This window comes from Cydia fagiglandana, chromosome 6, assembly GCF_963556715.1.
Source record: "Cydia fagiglandana chromosome 6, ilCydFagi1.1, whole genome shotgun sequence".
NCBI lineage: Eukaryota > Metazoa > Arthropoda > Insecta > Lepidoptera > Tortricidae > Cydia > Cydia fagiglandana.
The window spans coordinates 12,786,233-12,808,104 of record NC_085937.1 but is presented as its reverse complement, the minus strand read 5'-3'; the positions used below and the strand labels follow the sequence as shown (position 1 = coordinate 12,808,104).

The window sequence follows — 21,872 nt, the reverse complement described above, 5'->3', positions numbered from 1 at the left end:
CTCAAAGCGAGACAAACACATAAAGGACTTAATTCAAACGCTTATAAGTACCGGAGCGTAAATAACTTGTGGCACAATTTAAACCAAAATACAATTGAACTGGAGTTTAGCATACCGGGCGCAAATACATACCTATTTTTATATAGAAATAACTTTGAAATAGTTTCATTTTAGAGCGAAAACTTGTTTCAGAAATGGCAAGCTATTTTTGTCTACGAATCGCGTTACGCGTTCCAACTGAAATGGAAAAACGTCAAATTAGACTGTTTTCCTAAACGGTTTATTAACAAAAGAGTTAGCAGTTACGTTTCGTTTTGCGGTGAACTCGAAACGATATATGTTTTGCGGTGTGCTCTAAATGAAGCACAGGGCGATACGCACATTTTGAAGCAACACTATAACACTCGGCGGCACGCGCAAAGAAAAACAGTAAGGGTTCATTAGATCCACATATACATACATCTTTTTTACATTGAATATATACTAGCCGAGGGGTCGACGGTTCCGTGTAAGCATTGCCATTGAATTTTAAAACAAAAAACTCAGCAAATGAGCGACCCACTTGTGAAATCTCATTACTGTAATTAAGCGCGTACCTACATTTGATTAAATGGATTCGTTAAAAAGGACATTCATGCTGGCATAAAGTTGTATAATGATAACTCGGAGTGAGATTACGCGTAGATTAGGTAATTACGTTAATGAATTAAAGTACCCCCTCTCCATATAAAGTTATTTGCATGAAACATTGTATTTATTCAAGAGCCCGTGTAATTAAATTTAATTGTCTCAACGTATTCAATTCATGTTACATTTCAATTAATTCAAGCCGCTTATCTTGCTGTGCGTAATGCGTTGCCCGGTGGTCCACTAAGTTGTTAACTGAGTATTATGTGGATATCAATAATATAATTGATTATCTGTCTTGATAGAGCAAACAGAAGGTAATGTGTGAGTTATTGATATTGTGTACACTGTTGTTATCTGGACTATGCAAATTGATAACCGGCCGCCCGCGTCGGCGCCGCCCTCACAGCTGTCACTGCTAGTGTCAGAGTGTCACCGCTCGTATACCAGTCAGTTTATACTCTACTGACCCTCTGACGCTCTAATTCCTGTCATAGAGACAAGCAATTAATACATACAAAGTTATAGTGAAATAAAAAAACGTAAAATACTTTGTCCTAGGTTTATTATTAGCTGAGTTCAAAACACCATGCCAAATACCTACACATATATATATATGGGACCAAAAGGTCTCTAATATACTGTGTACATGTGTGTACATGTAATATACTGTGAGAAACGCAATTTTGCATGTGTTTGTATTATTTTCTCCTCTCTGATCCCGGAGACACCAACGAAATTAAACACAATAAAATAGAGGCTTTATGGCCTCAAATGAACAAGCATGTTTATTGAAACAACACAGCTGAGTAAGCTACATGAATGTGTGACTTTCCGGTAAAAAGATACCACTTTGTCATTTATCAATAAGGATGATTTTGCACTAGCGCTTTAATAACTACCGATCAAAGCTTCCTATTGCCATAACATTATACATGTGTGTAATGAATGCCGGTTGTCACGTCTACGCGAGTTACATGTGCTAACTTTCTGATGTACTTGACGATAGTAAAACAGGTGGCAAACTAAGGGCTGATTTAGACGCCGCGCGAACTCGCATGCGATTTTAGTTACATTGCGGACAATGGGTTAAGTCCAATTCAACCGACCGATCAAAAGCCGCAATGTAATGAAACGAGTTCGCACGTCGTCTAAATCAGCCTTAACTGGTTGTTTATTTTGGCAGCGCAAATTATGAAGAACAAGTAATAGTGAAGTTGCACACTTGTGACAACAGTCGCAATGATATCTAGAGGCCCGACAAAGTTGTTTTACAACTCGGAAGAATTACGGATTCAGTCCGCGTCTATCCATTCAGGATAGAACGGGAATAGCGAAATTGCATGAAATATTTTCATCATTTTTGTAGACATTAGTAGCTTGTTGTTACTGTATCATTTTTCTATACATATTAATGTATAAAAAGGAATAGACATTAAGTCTATTCCTCAAAATTTAATGACAAAATATGTAAGCCTAGATTTTCCTCGGCAGAATTACAAGATACATTGTGCAATATATTTTCCTGATGCAACGAGGTATTTGTAATTCTCAGTTGGACCGCTTGAATTTGCATCTCGTTTCTGGTAGGTATACTTAATTTCACAAGACCTGCTGTAGGTATATTTTATCTTTAATTAGCCATAACAGTGTCCCACTGCTGGGCATAGGCCGCCCACTTTCCCGCCATTTGGTCCTATCTAATGCATACTATCGCCAATCGTATGTGTAAATAAGAAGTTTAATTAAAAACGAATCAATAAACATTACTCCTATAGTTCCTCATTATTAAATCAATATATAAAAACAAACAGCGACCTATTTTATCGGCGCTCGGCGATCCGGTATCAGCTGCAGCGCGCTAGTGAATAGATTTCCAATATTTTCAAAAGATCTTTAAATAAAATCGTATTGAAATATCCGCTTCTCGATCAGACTAGTGAGTGAATATTTGAAGAATAGGTAAAATATTCAGAAGCACAATATTGTTTCCATCTCTATGAGGATTCATCGATAGAGTACGTGCTATTTGTATTCACTGTGTCCAATAAAAATACAAAGCTTTTCCTTGCACATAGTGCCACATTGTTTAGTAACACGCTTTTAAATAGAATACACAGACACAGTCTAACTCCTAAAATTCACTCGCTCGACGCCCCTAACTGTTAGCAACTGATGAATAACAAGTAGTCGAAAGAGCGAAAAAATACATTCGGAAAAAAGTTTGTGTAATGAACATGTATAGGAGACATTATTCATCGCCGAGTGTTGCCGTAGAGACCTTTGACAACCCTTCGGCGGGTAAATAACGACCAACTTTGAATAATTTTCACACGCGTCGTGTATTATTATGGAATATGGAAGAGCAAGAAACTCGTGTCAGAATACTTCTATCGCTTAATCCGTTTTGACTCCTGGCTTTGCGGTAAAAGGTCTATAATTTATGTGCGTCTGACGCGAGATAAAATCTCATTAACTTATTCATTTCAGAGCGCGTGGAAGATAATGATTTTTAACATTTATGGGTGCTCAATGTACTCGGCTTTTTATTGTCTTGGCGTTAAAATAATGATGAAAGTTCTGTTATAGTTATACTCCACTTAATATCTACCAAAAATGAAAGCGATCAAGACTAATGGTGACCACCTACGCTGCCTTACTATGGAAAGTGGGCGAAAGTTAACGATAATGATAGAAATACATTAAGTTCATTTCGAAATATTGATAACGGGCAGTAGTGTTTGTGCATAAGGTTGTAACCGTACTAAAATATGACAGTTAATGTCAAACTACGTCAGTCAGGTAAATTATAATATACACAACATACATCTTAAAAAATGAATAGGACTCTTATCGCCAGCTTACCCTAATCCTAAGTATGTACATGTACATAAAATGTTTCCTGCAAAACTATTCAAATCCATTTTTCTATTAGGTTAAGTAGTAAACATATAGAGTTAGACCAAGCTACGTTACGTTAGCATTTTAATAACCCGGACTGTACAAGGTGTATTTTAAACGTCAAACTTCTATGAAATTGACTATACCTATGTCAAAATCGCTGCCAACTTAGCTTGATCTAACTCTAGATAAAATCAGCCATAATTGACATTAATGGAAAACGTTGCGAAACGCGAGCAAAGGTCGGCATGGTTCCTAAAATTTAAGCAGCATTTGTTTATGACACAATGATAAAATCTGTACTCAGCGGCCTCGGTGAGCGTTCTGGAGAACCGGTAAGTAAGTGCTCCTGTCACATAAATGCAATACTGCACCATATTGTATCACTTTTTGCATTCGGACCTGTATTGCCATACGAGCCTATTGTATTATGTATACGCTCGCCTTATAATTGGAGAGATGTCGTGTATCTCGAGACACATCTCGAGATGATTTGAGATTCACTTGTGAATACTAGTTTCTTGACATAACATGTCTTTACCTCACGTCATTACATTTGTAAGTATAATAAAAGTAAACTGTTTCTGTAATGTGGTAAGAGATTTGTAAGACCTACCTGGACTCCATATTACTTAGTTCCCTAGTTTTTTGTAGTCGATATACAATTATCGATGTATTCATTTCATTTATTCCTTTCATATACAAAAATGAATTATGCGAATCGGTATAAATATTTCAGAAAAGTTAGGTATTAAATAAATTCTTTAAAAACACTAAAATATTAGGTACCTATATTTGGAATAGTCTAGAACTCAAAATGCCCAGAACCTATATGACTTCCAATTACTTAAATTGTTATATCTACTAAAGTCCATGACCTCTCCATTAGAAATGTTACAGGAATAACCCAACCAGCTGAAATCGATCATTCAACAGAGAAATTCTTCCGGCTTCACTCCTCAAAGGAAGTTGTTAAAAGTTACCGACCATTCCTGGTGAGGAATAAATTTCCCCTTGACCACGCGCGTGTGTGTGTATGTATGTATGTATCTGCTGCAGTAATGAAAGCGCCCGAACACTCCGAACAGTTTATGCTAACCAGATGCTGCTTTGATTAATGCTGCATAATATGGCCAGTATAAATCGAGATTGATCGTGGATAATATACATAACTCTTACTCCATTTGCAGACGAATTATTGTAAGTGTAAGTATAGTCCAACAGGAAATTGTAGAAAATTATTGATGGCGCCACTTTTTACGTAACTGTCACATATTTAACGTAAAATGCTTCTTAATCATGGCAATAATTTAGTATGGATTTATTTTAGTCCCATCTTATTTAATTTCTATTATTTTATGTCGCACTATAAATGTAAATCTACAGAACCGTAAACGATTTGCACCGTCTGGTACATTGCACGACAATAGGAACATTTTTATTCTGTACGTATCGAAAATGAGACCTCACTGCCATCTGGCGATAAGTGGAATATAAAAAGACCAGGCAAAACCTCCCGGTTACGTAAATGCATCGCAAAAAGAGCAATAAGACATCAGAAGGCCTAGACCGTCTGGGCACACATATCTACATGTATTACATGTGTCTACTATTGGAAACCAGTCTCGAGGCCAATTTTTATTGTCCGTCGGTGAAAAAATCTTACAATGTCGGCAATCTTACAATGGTTATTTTTTACTTGGAATGTAAACGTGGACGTTGTTGTTAATACATTAAATCATAACAAATAGAAGCATGCTCCCTAGAGGATTTTATCAAGTAATAAACATTCACGAGCACTATTGATTAGTCATAAAACGGTAATGTGATGTGACGGAGGCGATGGGGTGACGGCATTTCTAAATATTCCGCATTTAAACCGGCTCTTATGTTTCTCCTAGCGTGTTTATTTATTCGGCACAGTTTCAGAGACAATAGCGATTAAAAAAGGCCGTTTTTTGAGCATTTTGTGACCTACATTTCTCTTTCCGTCTATCTGTAATGTTCTAAAGTAAGTATAAAACCAAATTAATGAGTAAATACAAATAGTGCCAATATCCTCATAAACATAAAACCGTAAACAACATCAGACGTAAACAAGCAATTTTATCATAACGACTCATTAAGAAGCTATTTATTGGCCAAAATTGAAGGCCGTTTTTTTGTCGAGTGGCAGTTAATGACGCAACGGTATCACGCGAGCGGGTGCCATGAACATAGCCCCCGCTTGCAAGGCCCCGGTTGGGCGCCAACTCAAGCCAAGGGCAAGGCTACGGCCTCCGCGGAGGTCGTACTCGACTTAATCAAAAGAACCCTTATGGTCCAAATTTTCGCACTGTCGATTTTATTGGATTATTTTTACTACTTGTGTTATAAGTTGTAACGTTTGCAGCTAAATATACTATTACGAGTTTTACGACTGACTACACTCCCAGTGGTTATAAATGTTAACTTCACAAACTCGTTATAGCATCCGCACCGAAGTCACTTTTTAGGCACCCTAGGCCTGTGACTTCGATGCGGAAGAAACTATGCACTTTAATGAAAACAATATGCGTTCGATTCACACGTGCGTAGATATTGTTGTAAACGTATTTCAATAATTAATTAGTATAGGGTTCCTTTTTTTCTAAATCATAATGGTACCTATCTCTATAAATATGTATTACCTAATAGGGCTTGTTGTCGTTTCGTTTTAGATTATGGTTATAAATTATAACCGAAATCCAAATATTCCCACAGCCCCTTCTTTATTATAAGTTATAATAAATCAAATAATAAGATCAAAATGAAAAATGAAATGATAAGGCTGTGGGAATATCAAAAAGCTTTTCGTTTCTTTTTCATTTGGAAAATACCGAATCCAAGCAAAGATCTAGATCAGCGGTCGGCAACCTGCGGCCCGCGGGCCGCATGCGGCTCGTGAAACTGTCACTTGCGGCCCGAGTGCCGCCTTGGCTATTTTTTATGTAATAGTGACAAACAACAATGTCTCATAAAGTCATACATATTAACAAAGTATGGCCCGCGTCACCTCCGATAACTACTATGTGGCCCTTGGCTGCTAAAAGGTTGCCGACCGCTGATCTAGATAATAACACTAAAAAAATTTCTTAAACAAAACAGTCCACGTGCAGCCTGTGGGTTAGCTTTACGCAGAGGTCCTATAACACCTTAAGGGTGCAGTACAATAACATCCTCAGGATGCTGCTGAGGCTGCCGAAGCACTGCAGTGCATCAGCCATGTTTGCCGAGGCGCGGGCGGATGACTTTTTCGCTATAAGGGCCCCCCCACATCTGGCGTCTTTCGAGCGTCGGCGTCTTTAATTCTATGGCCGACGTCGACGCAACGTCGACGCAGCGTCGACGCAACTGCGCAGCGACGTCATTTTCCATAGCGCTGGACCGACGCCGACAGACGCCGACGCTCGAAAGACGCCAGATGTGGGGGGGCCCTAAGGCGGGTGCGTGGCAGCAGCAACAGTATGCTGAGGGTGTTAGCGGAACGCCTGAACTGTCCGCTAACCAAGTACTGGGTGGAGGTTGTCATTGGCAGGACCAGGTAGTGAATAAAAATATCTACTACCTGCTCCTGTCAGTGGAACCTTTTTTAAATTAATTTAGTTTTTTGTTTTTTTTTGCTTATTCTTAACTAACATAGCCTTTTTTAAGTTTGTAATACAACTAACATTTTTATGGACTTAGTCTGAAATAAACGATTTTTTTTTTTAACAGAGTACCAGGGACCAACGAAGCGTAATTAATGTTTAATGTTTCTTATATGTATTACGCCTCATTTATACACAATGATGTTATGTACAATGTAATTGTTTAAATGTAGCACTACTTAAATATGATTAATGTTTACACATTTATGGCGTTAGTCATAAACGCGTTACTGGCCTGAATTAGCTATGAACCGTTTGTCTTTGTCTGTCATTTCGACTTATGTAAGAAAGGGATACAATACAACATAATTTAACTAAATCAGGCCCGTAAAGTTTTATGAATAAGGGGTTAATCCGCAACTTTACCTAACCCAAATTAATTTGCATTAATTACCTGTTGCCAGATATGGTAGGGGAAGCGGTGGGCCACGAGCGCCGCCGCAACAGTATGGACCGTCGGCAGGAGGATACCAAAGGCAGCGGCGACGGGGGCGCCGACGGGCAGCAGGGCGTAGGCGGCGAAGACGGCCCAGACGACGTGCGCGGCGCCCTCGGCGGCGGCGCCGGGGCTCCAGGCGGGCAGCGTGGCCGCCAGCGCCGCGCCGCCGCCGGCCAGGGCCAGCCAGCAGGCGCGCGGCAGCCGGCGCTCCGGCGCGGTGCCGCCCGCGCGCCCGCACCACCACGCCAGCCCGCCGCAGAGCATCGCGTGCGCGCTCAGCACGCCCACCTGCAATTACAATACTTGAAATACGTTCAAACGCGCTCGCGGCCTGCCGTAATTACTAGCTAAAAACTCTTCATGGGAATTCGCTAAACTTATCATAATGTACAATCGATCACGCATAAACAAAGGTACTACTTATGGTACGTCTAATTACTTGAACTTAATTTAGATACGTTTCCGCAGGAAATGTGTTCTCTTTTAGTTTAAAAATGTTACCTAAATAAAAAAAACTATTTATTATTTGTTAGCCTGTTGTGTCCCACTGCTGGGCAAAGGCCTCCCTCTCTTTCTTCCACGCGTCTCGTTCTGTGGCAATATTAGGCCAATCTTTCCGAAAAAATGAAAAATGGCAAAGTTTAATCCCACCCTGACGACATGCAATAGTATTAGGAAGTATATAACTAAAGTTCGTTTTTTTTAGCATTAGAAAGAACTTGCAAGAAGGTAAGCGATTTTGACATGTCTTTTAATTGAAAAACGCTTTTTATAATTCAAAAACTATTACTGATGAAAGCAGAAGAATATAAATGATCGTATTAGATTCATAATTGTTACATATTTATAAACTGAAATAAATGTCATATACTAAGAAAAAGTGACCAAGGCCTCCAGTGCCCCAGGCTGGAATCGAACCAGCGTCCTCTGCTATCGCGGCAGGTGCCTGAACCACTCGGCCACCGGGGTCACAGAAACGTTAGTCAAATTTTCCAAGTATATGCACTTTTATAATTTATATAGTAGTGTTTCTACTTGATAAAAACAAATTAAAATATTTCCTGGAAATAATTTAATTTGTTCAAATACTTCATTGTTACATATTTGCCGTAACGTAACTTATTTTTAAAATGTGTTTTTCAATTAAAAGACACATCAAGATTGTTTACCTAATTTCTAATGCTAAAAAAAACGAACTATAAGTAAGTACATATCTGCATCTGATACCCTTTGGTACCTAGATATTGCACTTTGCCTTTGTGACTCGTAAATTCCTCTAGTATGGAATCTCTACTAAGGTAGTGACATACTAACGAACTTAGTTCAATAGATATGTATGTAGTTACGAACTGTCATATAAAACTGGAAACTGGATAGTATAGTATAATAACAATGCGATCGTATCCCAGCGGCATTCTCCAAAGGGTAGTACGATATCTTGGAAGCTCGTAAAGTTACCACTTAATAGCCCACTTGACTATAAGCTATACGCATTCACATTACATATTTAACAATAATATTAATAAAGTGCAGTACTTATCTACATATTAGAAATGTTACCATCTAAATTTGCACCAACCACATTCGACGGATTACAGTAATCAGGCAAAAACATATGAAATTTCCCAACCAATATAACTTTGTTGAACGTTTCGACGGTGACAGACGGTTTGGTTCAACCGGCCCTTAATGCCACAAGAAAAATAAAGCCGAAGGAGCCGCATTTATAGCTTGTGCTACTCGTCATGAATAGCACGCGTACACTTACGCCTGTACGGCGTAGGGGCTATTCATAAATTACGTCATTTCAAATTAGGGGGGGGGTCTGGACATCGGATGACGGTAGCATGAAGTAGGAGGAAATGGGGTCATTTGAAGCATAATTTTTGGATGATTATTAGGGTGGAGTGAAAGCAGGCAAAAAATTTTTTTCTTTTTTTCAAATTTCCTGTATCATTAATCGATGATCCTAAGTAAAACCTCTGTTCATACCAAAAATCAGACATCTAGGACTTAATCTTCAGGTGGCGCACCTTAAAGGTAGTTTACAAAAAACTTTAATTTTTACGCTTAAGTGGCTCCCACTATTCGAAGTCGATTCACGATTTAACTTTATAAACGCGACGTTTTTAATTGTATCGAAGTGTCATCTCGTATATGAATCGGTTTTATTTGAAGTAAATACAATTAATTGCTTGTGGCGAAGACGTGAAAATTGAAAGTAAAATGTTACAAAATGCCAAAAACTCGAAAAGATTTGAGGTGTCCTGTGTTTGGCGATCCACAAAAATTAAGTGGTAATATGTTGCCGACGTATAGTGATGTGATTAAATATTACTTATGGCACAGAAACTATCTACTCGAGTTGAATAATGGAAAAGATCCTTTAGTCAAAGATATTTGTGAAATAATTGCCACCGATATCGAAAATATATGGGCTAAAGCATCTATCCCTACAATTAGTCATCAACAAGTTGTCGCAAGATTGATTGTATATTACAACAAGTATAAAGGTGTAAAAAAACTGCGTAATGACTCCAAAAAACAAACCTTTTATGAAGATTATCTGAAAAAGTTATTTGATATCGCAACATGTAAATGAATATCCAGAGAAGTATGCAAATTTGTAACTAAAGTGCCTGTTGCTGAAGAATTATTCTTGCAAGACCAACGAACTGATCGCAAAATGTATACAGGGACTGTTGACAAGGTGATGACCCAATCTATCCAGCGAGGCGAAATTAGGACGCGAAAGTATGACCAGTTTGTGCAAAAATCCATGTGTGCTCCTAGTACTTCTTCATCTGCTTCAAATATAATTTGGACGTCTGACAGTTCTTCTACAGAAACAGAATCTAATGAAGATGATATTATCATGTCAACAGAAAAAGAAACCTCTAAACGATACCCAAGTGAAACTCAGCAGATGAGAGGTAAGCTGCAAAATCTAGCTTCAGCGTGCGATAGAACAGGAATTTCCGATCGATCTGCGGCATTTATTGTGAACGCTGCATTGGTTGATTTAAATGTAATCAGCAAAGAGAACGCAAATAAAGTTATAGACCGAAGCAACGAGTTTCGAGTGCGAAAAAAAGTACGCCAAGATTTGCAGAGTGTTATTGCCAGTAAACCTTTAAGGGCTATTTACTTTGACGGTCGAAAAGACAAAACCTTAGTGATGGCAACCACAGACAATACATCGCATCGCAAGACTGTTACAGAAAAACACATCTCAATATTATCAGTGCCAGATTCTGAATACATCGGACATCTTTCCATTGATTCTGGGAAGGCGACGACGATTGAGAAGAGTATTGTTGACTTTCTTGAGGGTAAAATTCGAATATCAGTCTTCTTTGATGGGTGTTGGTTGCGATAGCACAGCTGTGAATACAGGACATAAAAATGGAGTTATTGTTTTACTGGTAACGGAGGCTTCGTTAGCAGTTTGTGGACCAGAAGCTAGATATGGATTCATTCGTACAAGGATAAAAGCCCGGCAAGACATACCCGTTTTTCGACACCAAATCTCAATATTTTCGTGTTTATGAGCGCCCTGAAACTACTGATTTTCGACGGTAAAATGTAATTTTTTGAATTTATTTTGCTAGTTTATTATGATTTCAGTAAAGTTTATGATTAAAATTGTTAAATAGGACCATATATCGTTTTCAATAAATCATATATGTGAATGTCAAAAATTGCATTATTTCAAAACTTTAAACCTTATGCGCCACCTTAAGATATATATTTAGAAAACTAAAATTTTGCATAATTACTTCTAATACTATGTATCATCGATTAATGATACAGGAAATTTGAAAAAAAGAAAACAAAATTTTTTCGGCAGTTTCACTCCACCCTAATGATTATAGGGGGGGGGGGGTCAAAATTGTTTATGGACAGCCCCGTAGGAGCTTATCCAGCTCGGAGAAAATGTAGCGACGCCAGTTATGTTTGTTAACTATGACTGTGTGATAACAGAATATAATACTGTGGCGTTACCTGCGGCGCTCGGCGCCAGCCGCGCGTGGCGTCGACGGCGGCGAGCGCGGCCGCGAGCGCCGCCCACAGCGCCAGCGCCGAGCCGACCGAGCCGCGCTGCAGCTTGCACGCGTAGCGCGCGTACAGCTCCTCGAGCTCGGCGGACTCGAAGCGCCGGCGCGCCACCAGCCGCGCCAGCGGCCCGCGCGCCGACATCGCCTTCACCGCGTGGTCCATGCTCGCCACGCTGCCGCCTCACCTCGCCACCACTAACACCCCACGTCGCTTCATCTGTAATAAAATAAAACTTTTAACATAAGTTACCAAAATCCTCACTGCATTAACATAACCCTTATTCGCCAATCGGATAAAAAGTAAAAACATAGGATTAGCATTCGTTAAGAGCTGGACCAGAACTAGTTGTATGTATGTATTACCAATATACCACATCACATTTATGACCCACCAGGAACGGAACGGGTGATGAAATCAAGTTTGTTCCAATCTGATCTGATAACACGTTGGTAAATTTCTTTAGGATCAACGGAAAGAAAAGTACAAACAAAAGTGATTGTTCTCAAATATTTTAGCGTATTTTACGCAGTTTGGACCTAATAATTATTCAACCGAGTACTAAATACCTAGTCACTTTTCAGGGCTTCGTAAATAAACACAAACAACAAAAGACAACCACAAAACTGTTTATGAGTCTCATCAGTAAGCAGCTTATTGTCCTACCGAATAATACTCCATAATTAAATAAAATGACAAAAGCCAAAGTAAGTAATAGAACAAAATATTATATAGAAATAGTAAAAATGTGTTTATATGCAAAACTAGTAACAATAATAAATAATAGTATTTAACAAAAAGTTTGCTTTCTATATTTAATCAGCAGTTACATACTTTTACCTAGTAGGTATATCGATTTTCTCTCAACGACGAAATCTTTGAATAATTTAGATAAGCGCAGTGCTATATGCAAATTTGAAATAATCTCTCAAAACAGCGCTACTTTAGCAATTCACCGAACTACTTACTCGGTGCATTTGCAAAATTCTTGAATATCTCTCTATTTAAACCCCTGATAAAAAATGGATTGGTTGCACTGACATTTTCAACTGGCACGAAACTTTTCAAATTATCGACCAACTTTTACCGAGCCCTGACAAAGTTGCACAACCCAATTCACAATAATATTGAATCAGCCATTTTATACGAAAAAACAAGATCGATCTATTCACGTTGCCGTAAAAAAACTCATATCATGTTACAGCAATGTATGGTTTCGCGAAAATACTTTCATCGATGTTAGTTAGGCACATCACGTAATACACATAAATACGTCGTCAATTGACTCTGGCTAAAAAACCTGTATGTAAAATAAGCCGTCATTTAAATTACTTGTGGTGTGAAATTATGTTCTAGGAAGTATAACATTTAATATTTTTTGTAGAGTGACACAGAATATATTTATCCAGAAGACGCAATAAAAGATGGGGAATGACAAAGCAATGTTAAGCATGGAAAATGTGCCAAATATTTTGATGATACGATCAAGTGGATACATTGAGGGTTATTTTGGCTTATACGACCCGTTATGATTGTTAGTTTTGTTTTATACACATGACTCATATGTATAAAACCATGTAGGTATCTTCATGAAAGAATCATCAGCATGCAAATTATTCACTTGCATGATAAAATTGATAAATCATATATTTTACAGTGAGTTTGTTCAGGTTAAACCCCATTACCATTACCCGTTACATTAGTAACCTGTTTAAGCCAAACATGAACGTAAAAAACCTCCAACAAACTACTACCTTACATGAGACGCAAACTCGTAATATTTCGTCGTTTCCCTTGAGATTTGTTTTAACGAGATTCCTCGTATAGGTATCGTTTTGTATCATGCAACCCGCGAATCGAACAATCGGGCACCGTCAGAAAACCGTTACCGCGTTACCTTAATACTCAGCACAACATGACTCATCCAAGTTGTACTCGCTGTGATATTACTTCATTATTTTTTGCGTTCACTTTTAAATATTAAAGGCGAGTAAGTACCTACTTTGTTTTTTCTGCCCTTTTATACAAAGACGCCTATTAATAGGCGGTACCGTAAACGGTAAAGTGCTTTTGTAATAAACCTCTAGCAGTGTTCTCGGCTCGATTACACTCAAATGCTCACTTCGTGATGGCATTCTAATTAAATGTCCAATCATCGGGAAGACCAGGTGTAACGTAAACTCAAGTAGTAATAATTACGCGTAATCGGAGAGTTATCTATACTGGATTGCCCGAGCTTTCGACTCACCCGTGGTCGGTAAGCTATTGCAATGACGCCCCAGGTCCCCAGCATTAATTACTGTTAAAGACGAAAGAATCATTAACTTTTTGTTTGAGCCAAACAGCAGGCTTATGATCGTTAGAACTGAATTAAAGTTAATGGTTTCGGTATCACTCGAATATTTTTAAATTGGTTTCAGGAAATTAGGTTAATTTCAGCCAATTAAAATCTGGAAATCCGATAGATAAGGAACGATACCGTCAGAGAGGAGACTATCGTTTGAAGTCCCGTATATATCTGGAATATAGTAAAATAATAAATATTGAAATCAGAGCAAATATATAGAGCGTAAATGAACTGAAACAGTCAATATTATTTCGGTATAATTTCGCATTATTGCTTAGTACCTAATCTTAGTATAAACGCCAAATATTTGTGTAACAGCAGAATGCCGTCGCAAATGAAAACAATGACGTCACGTACGTTATTACTATTATTTTATTAGTTAAGGTATTAAATAAAGTGAAGCAATGTGTACTATGCATGTGTTGATTGAGGAGAGTAGGCACACATTACTTTCTGTTGCGTAAGGTTGGAACACGATATAGAAACCACACGCTACGTATATAGTTCGTAGTTTAAAATTGTTTACCGTACAAATATATTTAGACCAAAACCAATGCATGGATTTACCTACAACTACAACTGCTAACTTAACCTAAAGGAGTTCTACGGATTCCCATATAGTACGGGTTAAGTACCTACATATGAAATAAGGCATAAGGAATCGGCCATTAAATTAAACATAATTGAAGTGTTTGTAAAATTTCCGCTAATTACTAGGGAGTACAGAATGAAATATAGGTACCAAATTGATACTAAATTTTGCCAGGTACTTGCCAGCTGGCTGGGCTGGCCCAGTTATATTACCATGACATATTTCGCTCAGCAGAAACCATTGAAATAGTTCCATAATGCCAATTAACAACATTTCATATTTTTAAGTGCTACTTTTTATTGTCTACATCGAAAAAACGCACTAATTTAAGGTACCCGTATTTTTTTTATTTTGCGTAAGTCCTATATTTTGGTCATAAAATCTATTTATATTGTTACTTGAAACAAAAGGGCGTATGTAACAAACGTCATTTGTGAGAATCGTGACGTCACGGATCTGTTTCATACACTGGAAAAAACGTTGAATTAATTTACGTTTGAGCATAGACAACAGTGCGAGTCACATAACTTCAAACGTTAAAAATAAAATCACAAATTAACAAGTGTCACAAACTTCAAAACTCAAGTCAAACGATTGGTTTTCATCCCGTTTTCAATAATATTTGTTTCTAGAAATGCCTCGTATTAAACATTGTTTTTTCAAAACATGCCAAAACAACACTGGTTTGTCGGCGAAAAAGAAGTTTTTTACTGTTCCGACGGACAATAAAGCTCAGTGGTGTGCAGCAGCCGGCTGGGATCATGTACCTACAAGGGCATTATTTATTTGCGAAGATCATCTGAATGTATGTACCTAATATCAGAATGTATGTAACTATGTAACTTAAAATGCAGGGTCGTTTGGAAAGTCGTGATAATTCAGTGTCGTAAATAATAAAATCACACAAGAAAAATATCCGAACAATGTGAACTGTTAGTAAACCATTGTCAAGTGTCACTGGTAGTGAAGTGACAATGACAATGACAATGTCAACCCAATCGGAAGTCATTTCTTTGCTTGTAGTGGCAGAACTGAAGCAGCTGGGTGACGTCAATTTCCGTTTTAACTATTTTTAGAGATTTTGAATACAAAAAATCGTAAAAAATATATAAAATATATTTTTTTGTAATCTACAGGAGCCCCTCTCGAAATGGTTTTCGATTTAGGGATATTGAAATTTTTGAAATGTTGTCAATTAAACAGAACAATTAAACCTCGTTCTGTCCTAATCTGCGTCTGAACCCCGATCCAAACTTAGCACACGTCTCGGTAATTACTCAAGCCTGACAGAGAGAACGTTGTTACGTAGTTAGAGAACAAATGGAACACCATATTATTAAGATACAATATTCGGCATCCGCTCAGATCTGTAATTGATGGAGAGGTTAATCGGATTGCCATCAACATGGGGTACGGATACCCAAAAAGAAGAAAACGATTAGAGAAATAAATAAGTTCTCGTTGGTTGGATGATTTGCGAAATTGTCGGGGGAGGGGGGTCACGGTCGGTGGGTGAATGACCCCGGCACAGCAGACGCGGCCGCGGCAAGCGTCGCGGCGCGGCCTGCTGTTGTGACCGTCACTTCCATTCCATGTACGCCTCGAACAAACCAATATAGGCCTCTGGAATGGGCCTCGTTGCCTGATTTAAAATTAAATAAACATGAGCTTATAAACCTTAATGCTTTTATTTAAACAACGAACAATTAGGCTTCTTTTATTTTTTTCATCGTGCTCAATCGATTGTTTTTGTGAGTCTAAATGAGGCCTACTGCATTGCAATAATAAAATCAGAAATAAGAGTCAAAGTCGGCGCACCCAAAAATTTGACAATTTATACCAAATTTTTTAGTCTATTATCTTTTTAGGGTCCTGTACCCGAATAGTATGAATCAGAACCTATAACTTAACTTCCGTCCGTACTACGGTTGTTCATCTGTCTATCTAGCAGCGGGCTCTATCTCAAAAAACATTAGGTACAGGAAAAATAATTTTAACCGCACGGGCAAGGCGCGTTTTTTTTTTTTCAACTTCGTTAATACATTGTTTATTTTCTATAAGTACATCAACGCAGTACCTATTATATGTATACTGGTCCACCTGAGTCCAATGCTCGCGACGAGGTATTGACATCGCACCATTCCTATGAATTTTACTGAATGGAAGGCAGACAGCAGACAAACACGGCATTATTGCGATTTCGAGTTCCGAATCACACGGCATTATTGCGGCTTCGAGTTCCGAATCACACGGGTTAACGGGCCAAGTTGAAATTGCTCCGTAGCCACTGTCAAAGGCTAGCTTTTGTGATTGCAAAAGCGCTTTATATCTCCCCGTAGTGAACTATCCTACATTACGTTGTGGAAACTATTTTTGTTATTGGTGGTAAATATTAAAATGTATTTATAAATTTAAAAAAAGATGTAAAGAGATATGTGTTGGTTTATCGTTTAAAAATGACAGATAAATGTCAATCCAACAATATACACACACACACACACCTTACCAAACAAAGTCCCCCTCCGCGTCTGTCTGTTTGTGTGTTTGTATGTTCGCGATAAACTCAAAAACTACTGAACGGATTTTCACGCGGTTTTCACCTATCAATACAGTAATTCTTGAGGAAGGTTTAAGTTTATAATTTGATTAATTTGTTAATCTGTGCGAAGTCGGGGCGGGTTGCTAGTACTTCCTATATCCTTTATGTTGTAGATGTTTTTTTAATGAACAGCAGGCTTTTATGCAATACCGTTGTCCGTTATTACTACATATTTAGTAAGTAAATATCGGTACTTTTATTTGAATTATTTAGCCACATTTGTTTGAATCTACATTTTGACCAGTAAAGGTAAATAAAGTAAATTAAGTAAACTCACATAAATAAATATATACCTATATACATACAAACATGAACGCTGAAAACAATACACTCTTTTTTTGGGCAGTCGTGTAATAAAACAACTGCACCGCATGTTCAATTGCAGTTGTGGTTGCAGTTAATCTACAACTCAATGAATAAATATAGGTCAGTTTGTATGAAATTTTCCAAACAACCCGTCCAACCGACGATTAAAAAGTCGTGAGTATATCAAGAAAACTAAGCTTCAAAACTAAGTTTGATTAGATTTGTACAAGTTATTAGGTTCGTATTTACTTAGAAAACTGAGTAGGTACTTGTATGTGTGTCGTATGTATTGCAATATTTTGTAAACTTTGCAATTCCTTACATTCCTCCAGTATAATTAATTCATGCAATTTTCAACGAGCAATAGGTAACTAATAATATCAATAACTGCACCTGCCGGAACACAGCTGATCGCAGCCAATACCGTATCATGCCTAAGCATGGATTTTAAATTTTAATTTAGAATCTACATTTACTCTAAGCTTTTTTTTAAATTTAGGTACGTACCCATTGAAATTTTTGAAGGTATACTTCATGCAAAGTATGTATTAAAGGTCCCAATAATGGCAATAGTTTCCACTGCCATCTTCAGCCTTAATTCCAAGCAATAGTGGTGACAAACGGGCTGCCGACTATGGGAATTAGGATGTCAAATACTAGGCCTTCGCGTGCTCTGTATCTGACGTGCAAAATCATGTGCATAAATAGGTGTCAATAAATATTTCGAACAAGTATAATATCTCGGCAGCGCGCTGTCCGGCTAATCGGTATGGTTATCGCATTAGTGGCACAATAGCACGCAATAATGGACGAGCCAAGCGTAATGAGCGCATTGTGCGACAAGCGATCGCCGATATAAATTGTTTGCTATGCTCTAATCACTGTCATATCACTCGTATCACTCTGTCAATTGTTTAATTGGATCAAGCGGACGTTGACATTTCTTCCTGCTTTACCCTAATTCTATTTATTCAGAATGCGCTTCCTCTTTCGCATTTTACCTTAAAAAATGGATCTTTAAACTGAAATAATTATCTCTCCATCTTTTCTCTTCTCTCCGGTCTAGAAACTCTTCCTCAAATGGTGATGATACACTAACAGAGCTAGGTTGGCAATCTTTAAACAAGGAAAAAAAACTATTGAGGAATTAAGGGATGTAACCAAAGTTGATTTGTTTGATCTGAATGTTTTTTGAGAAACTGGTAGAGCCGAATATATACCGATACGAAGGAGCGCTGTTTGCCGACCCTTGCACTGGATAAACAAAAGAGATAAAAGTGACAAGCGGACTAAATGCCAACCCAACCCCCAGATTTGTCACTTTTTTCGACATTCGTATTCGTAAAAAAATCACAAGTCACAGATGGCGGATACTGTAACTACACTGTACAGTCGACGTCAAAGATATCTTTACATTTTTCGCCTTATTATAAGGTAGTAAGGTGCAACAGTGTAGACATATTTTTGACATCGACTGTACAGTATACGTACCTGTAGCCCGAAATCCATCTTCATAACAGATTTTTACAAATGTAACGCACTGATGTACATATAACATAAAACAAATTTATGGCATACGGACATGAAATATTGGAATAGTCCTTCACTACGCCGCTACGCCGTAAATATTATATAACATGACTTACATAAAACCTCCGGTTCAAGTATTCAAGCTGAGAAATACATACCCGGTTTCCTAGGTATATTAAACTTGTTGTGGCATTCATATCGGCTTAAGCACATTAAGCGCAATGCGTTTTCTCGCATCAGAAAATCAAGTTATAGCCAATTATGTAACTTTATTTCAGCCACCAAGCACCGATCTGGTTAAACACTTTATGATCATCATGAAATGCAGATTGCATCTGCCTTTATGTAATTTTGCATTTCAATGAGTTTCATATCGGTACGTTATTTATTACCAGTTGGCCTTTACGATATTTATTTATTCATAAATAAATTGACTAGGTTAAAATCTCAATAATAATAATAAAAACGAAATTAAACCTATCTTAACCTATGGTCATACATGTGAGCCTAAGTCCCGCAAGTGAGTGTGCCGAAAAGCACTCTCAGACGGAGCTAGACGGTCAGGCCGTGCGGCGTGCCTTTTCTTAATTTCCAATCTTTACCGAGCTCAGGAGCGGCATTTGAACTTTGAAATTCTGATCTTATTTTGATATTTACTTATTTAGTCTCTTTGCATTTCACTGGAAACTATTGTATCGTAGCTTGGTGCACTAAGAGAAGTGTTAAGAGCGCTCTTACAAGAAAAGTCGAAATAATGCAAAATTTATGATATTACTCGATGAAATTCAGGACTTTACGCTCATTATTAGAAACAATGAGTATGTGTTCCACTAAAAGCGTCTTCTTATCTTTAGGAATATCGTTTTACATATTAGAAAAAGGACTTATTAAATTAGTAATGATTTGTTTTCTGATGGTCGTTTTCGAAAAACCACGTGAAGCACTGAGTTGTAATATAAATGTAATAGCGCTCTTAATCAAGGTGAAAATAAATCGTTCAAATGCCACTAAGGTCAGAGTAATGCGCTCTGACGACCTGGGTAACTGTGACTTAAAGATCCATAAAACCTATGCGGAACAGTGAATTAACTCAGTCTGCTTTGCATCAACCAAGCAAGCAAGCAAGGACAAAAGCGTTAGGAATAGTCCAAAGTCGTTAGATGTAATAGCCAGCATTGCCGTTTCGCCACATACTCACATTGTGCAAGGCAAGCAGATGATTGTGAAGTTGACCGCCCCATATCGAGTGCCCGCAAATGGCATATCTATATCGTTAGTTCATCGTTAGTTCACGTTAGTTCAGTATATTAAATCGTTAGGATCCGACTACAACATCGATTTTTTTTAAAAACAAAAGTGGGGAGGTCAACTTCACGCTACCGCCCCAAAATCGATTTTATGGTTTTTATCAATTAGAATCGATAGATAATCGTTAGTTCACGTTAGTTCAGTATTTTAAATCGTTAGGATCCGATTCTAAGTATTTTTTTTTTTCAATTTTGTGGGGCGGTCAACTTCACGTGAAGTTGACCGCCCCATATCGAGTGCCCGCAAATGGCATATCTATATCGTTAGTTCATCGTTAGTTCACGTTAGTTCAGTATATCAAATCGTTAGGATCCGACGCATAACTTGTGTACGAATTTTTTTTTAAAGTAGGGGAGCGGCAACACCGTCTTCCGCTCCAAAACTGTATTTATGGTTCCAATCAATTGGAATCGATATGTAGTCGTTAGTTCATCGTTAGTTCATGATAGTTCAGCATGTGAAATCGTTAGGATCCGACTACATTACGTATTTTAAAAAAATAACATAAGTGGGGCGGTCAACTTCACGCTACCGCCCCAAAACCGATTTTATGGATTCTTTCAATTAGAATCGTTAGTTCATCGTTAGTTCACGTTAGTTCAGTATATTAAATCGTTAGGATCCGACTAAAAGATGTTTTTTTTTTAAAAACGAAAGTGGGGAGGTCAACTTCACGTGAAGTTGACCGCCCCATATCGAGTGCCCGCAAATGGCATATCTATATCGTTAGTTCATCGTTAGTTCACGTTAGTTCAGTATATCAAATCGTTAGGATCCGACGCATAACTTGTGTACGAATTTTTTTTTAAAGTGGGGGAGCGGCAACACCGTCTTCCGCTCCAAAACTGTATTTATGGTTCCAATCAATTGGAATCGATATGTAGTCGTTAGTTCATCGTTAGTTCATGATAGTTCAGCATGTGAAATCGTTAGGATCCGACTACATTACGTATTTTAAAAAAATAACATAAGTGGGGCGGTCAACTTCACGCTACCGCCCCAAAATCGATTTTATGGATTCTTTCAATTAGAATCGTTAGTTCATCGTTAGTTCACGTTAGTTCAGTATATTAAATCGTTAGGATCCGACTAAAAGATGTTTTTTTTTTAAAAACGAAAGTGGGGAGGTCAACTTCACGTGAAGTTGACCGCCCCATATCGAGTGCCCGCAAATGGCATATCTATATCGTTAGTTCATCGTTAGTTCACGTTAGTTCAGTATATCAAATCGTTAGGATCCGACGCATAACTTGTGTACGAATTTTTTTTTAAAGTAGGGGAGCGGCAACACCGTCTTCCGCTCCAAAACTGTATTTATGGTTCCAATCAATTGGAATCGATATGTAGTCGTTAGTTCATCGTTAGTTCATGATAGTTCAGCATGTGAAATCGTTAGGATCCGACTACATTACGTATTTTAAAAAAATAACATAAGTGGGGCGGTCAATTTCACGCTACCGCCCCAAAACCGATTTTATGGATTCTTTCAATTAGAATCG

The 21,872-nt window shown here is 37.9% G+C and overlaps 1 protein-coding gene across 1 annotated transcript in view; it reads right to left on the bottom strand.

Annotated features, from left to right (window-relative positions):
- The window catches only part of LOC134665260 (Ca(2+)/calmodulin-responsive adenylate cyclase-like), a 79,791-nt gene extending 67,829 nt beyond the window's left edge, over window positions 1–11,962 (bottom strand). Inside the window, exons 1-2 of the mRNA XM_063522157.1 lie at window positions 11,641–11,962; window positions 7,591–7,923 (exon numbers count right to left, since the gene is read on the bottom strand). Coding sequence (XP_063378227.1) covers window positions 7,591–7,923; window positions 11,641–11,856 — 549 coding nt within the window. The 5' untranslated portion in view covers window positions 11,857–11,962. The remainder of the gene's footprint in view (window positions 1–7,590; window positions 7,924–11,640) is intronic.
- Between the last annotated feature and the right edge of the window lie 9,910 nt (window positions 11,963–21,872).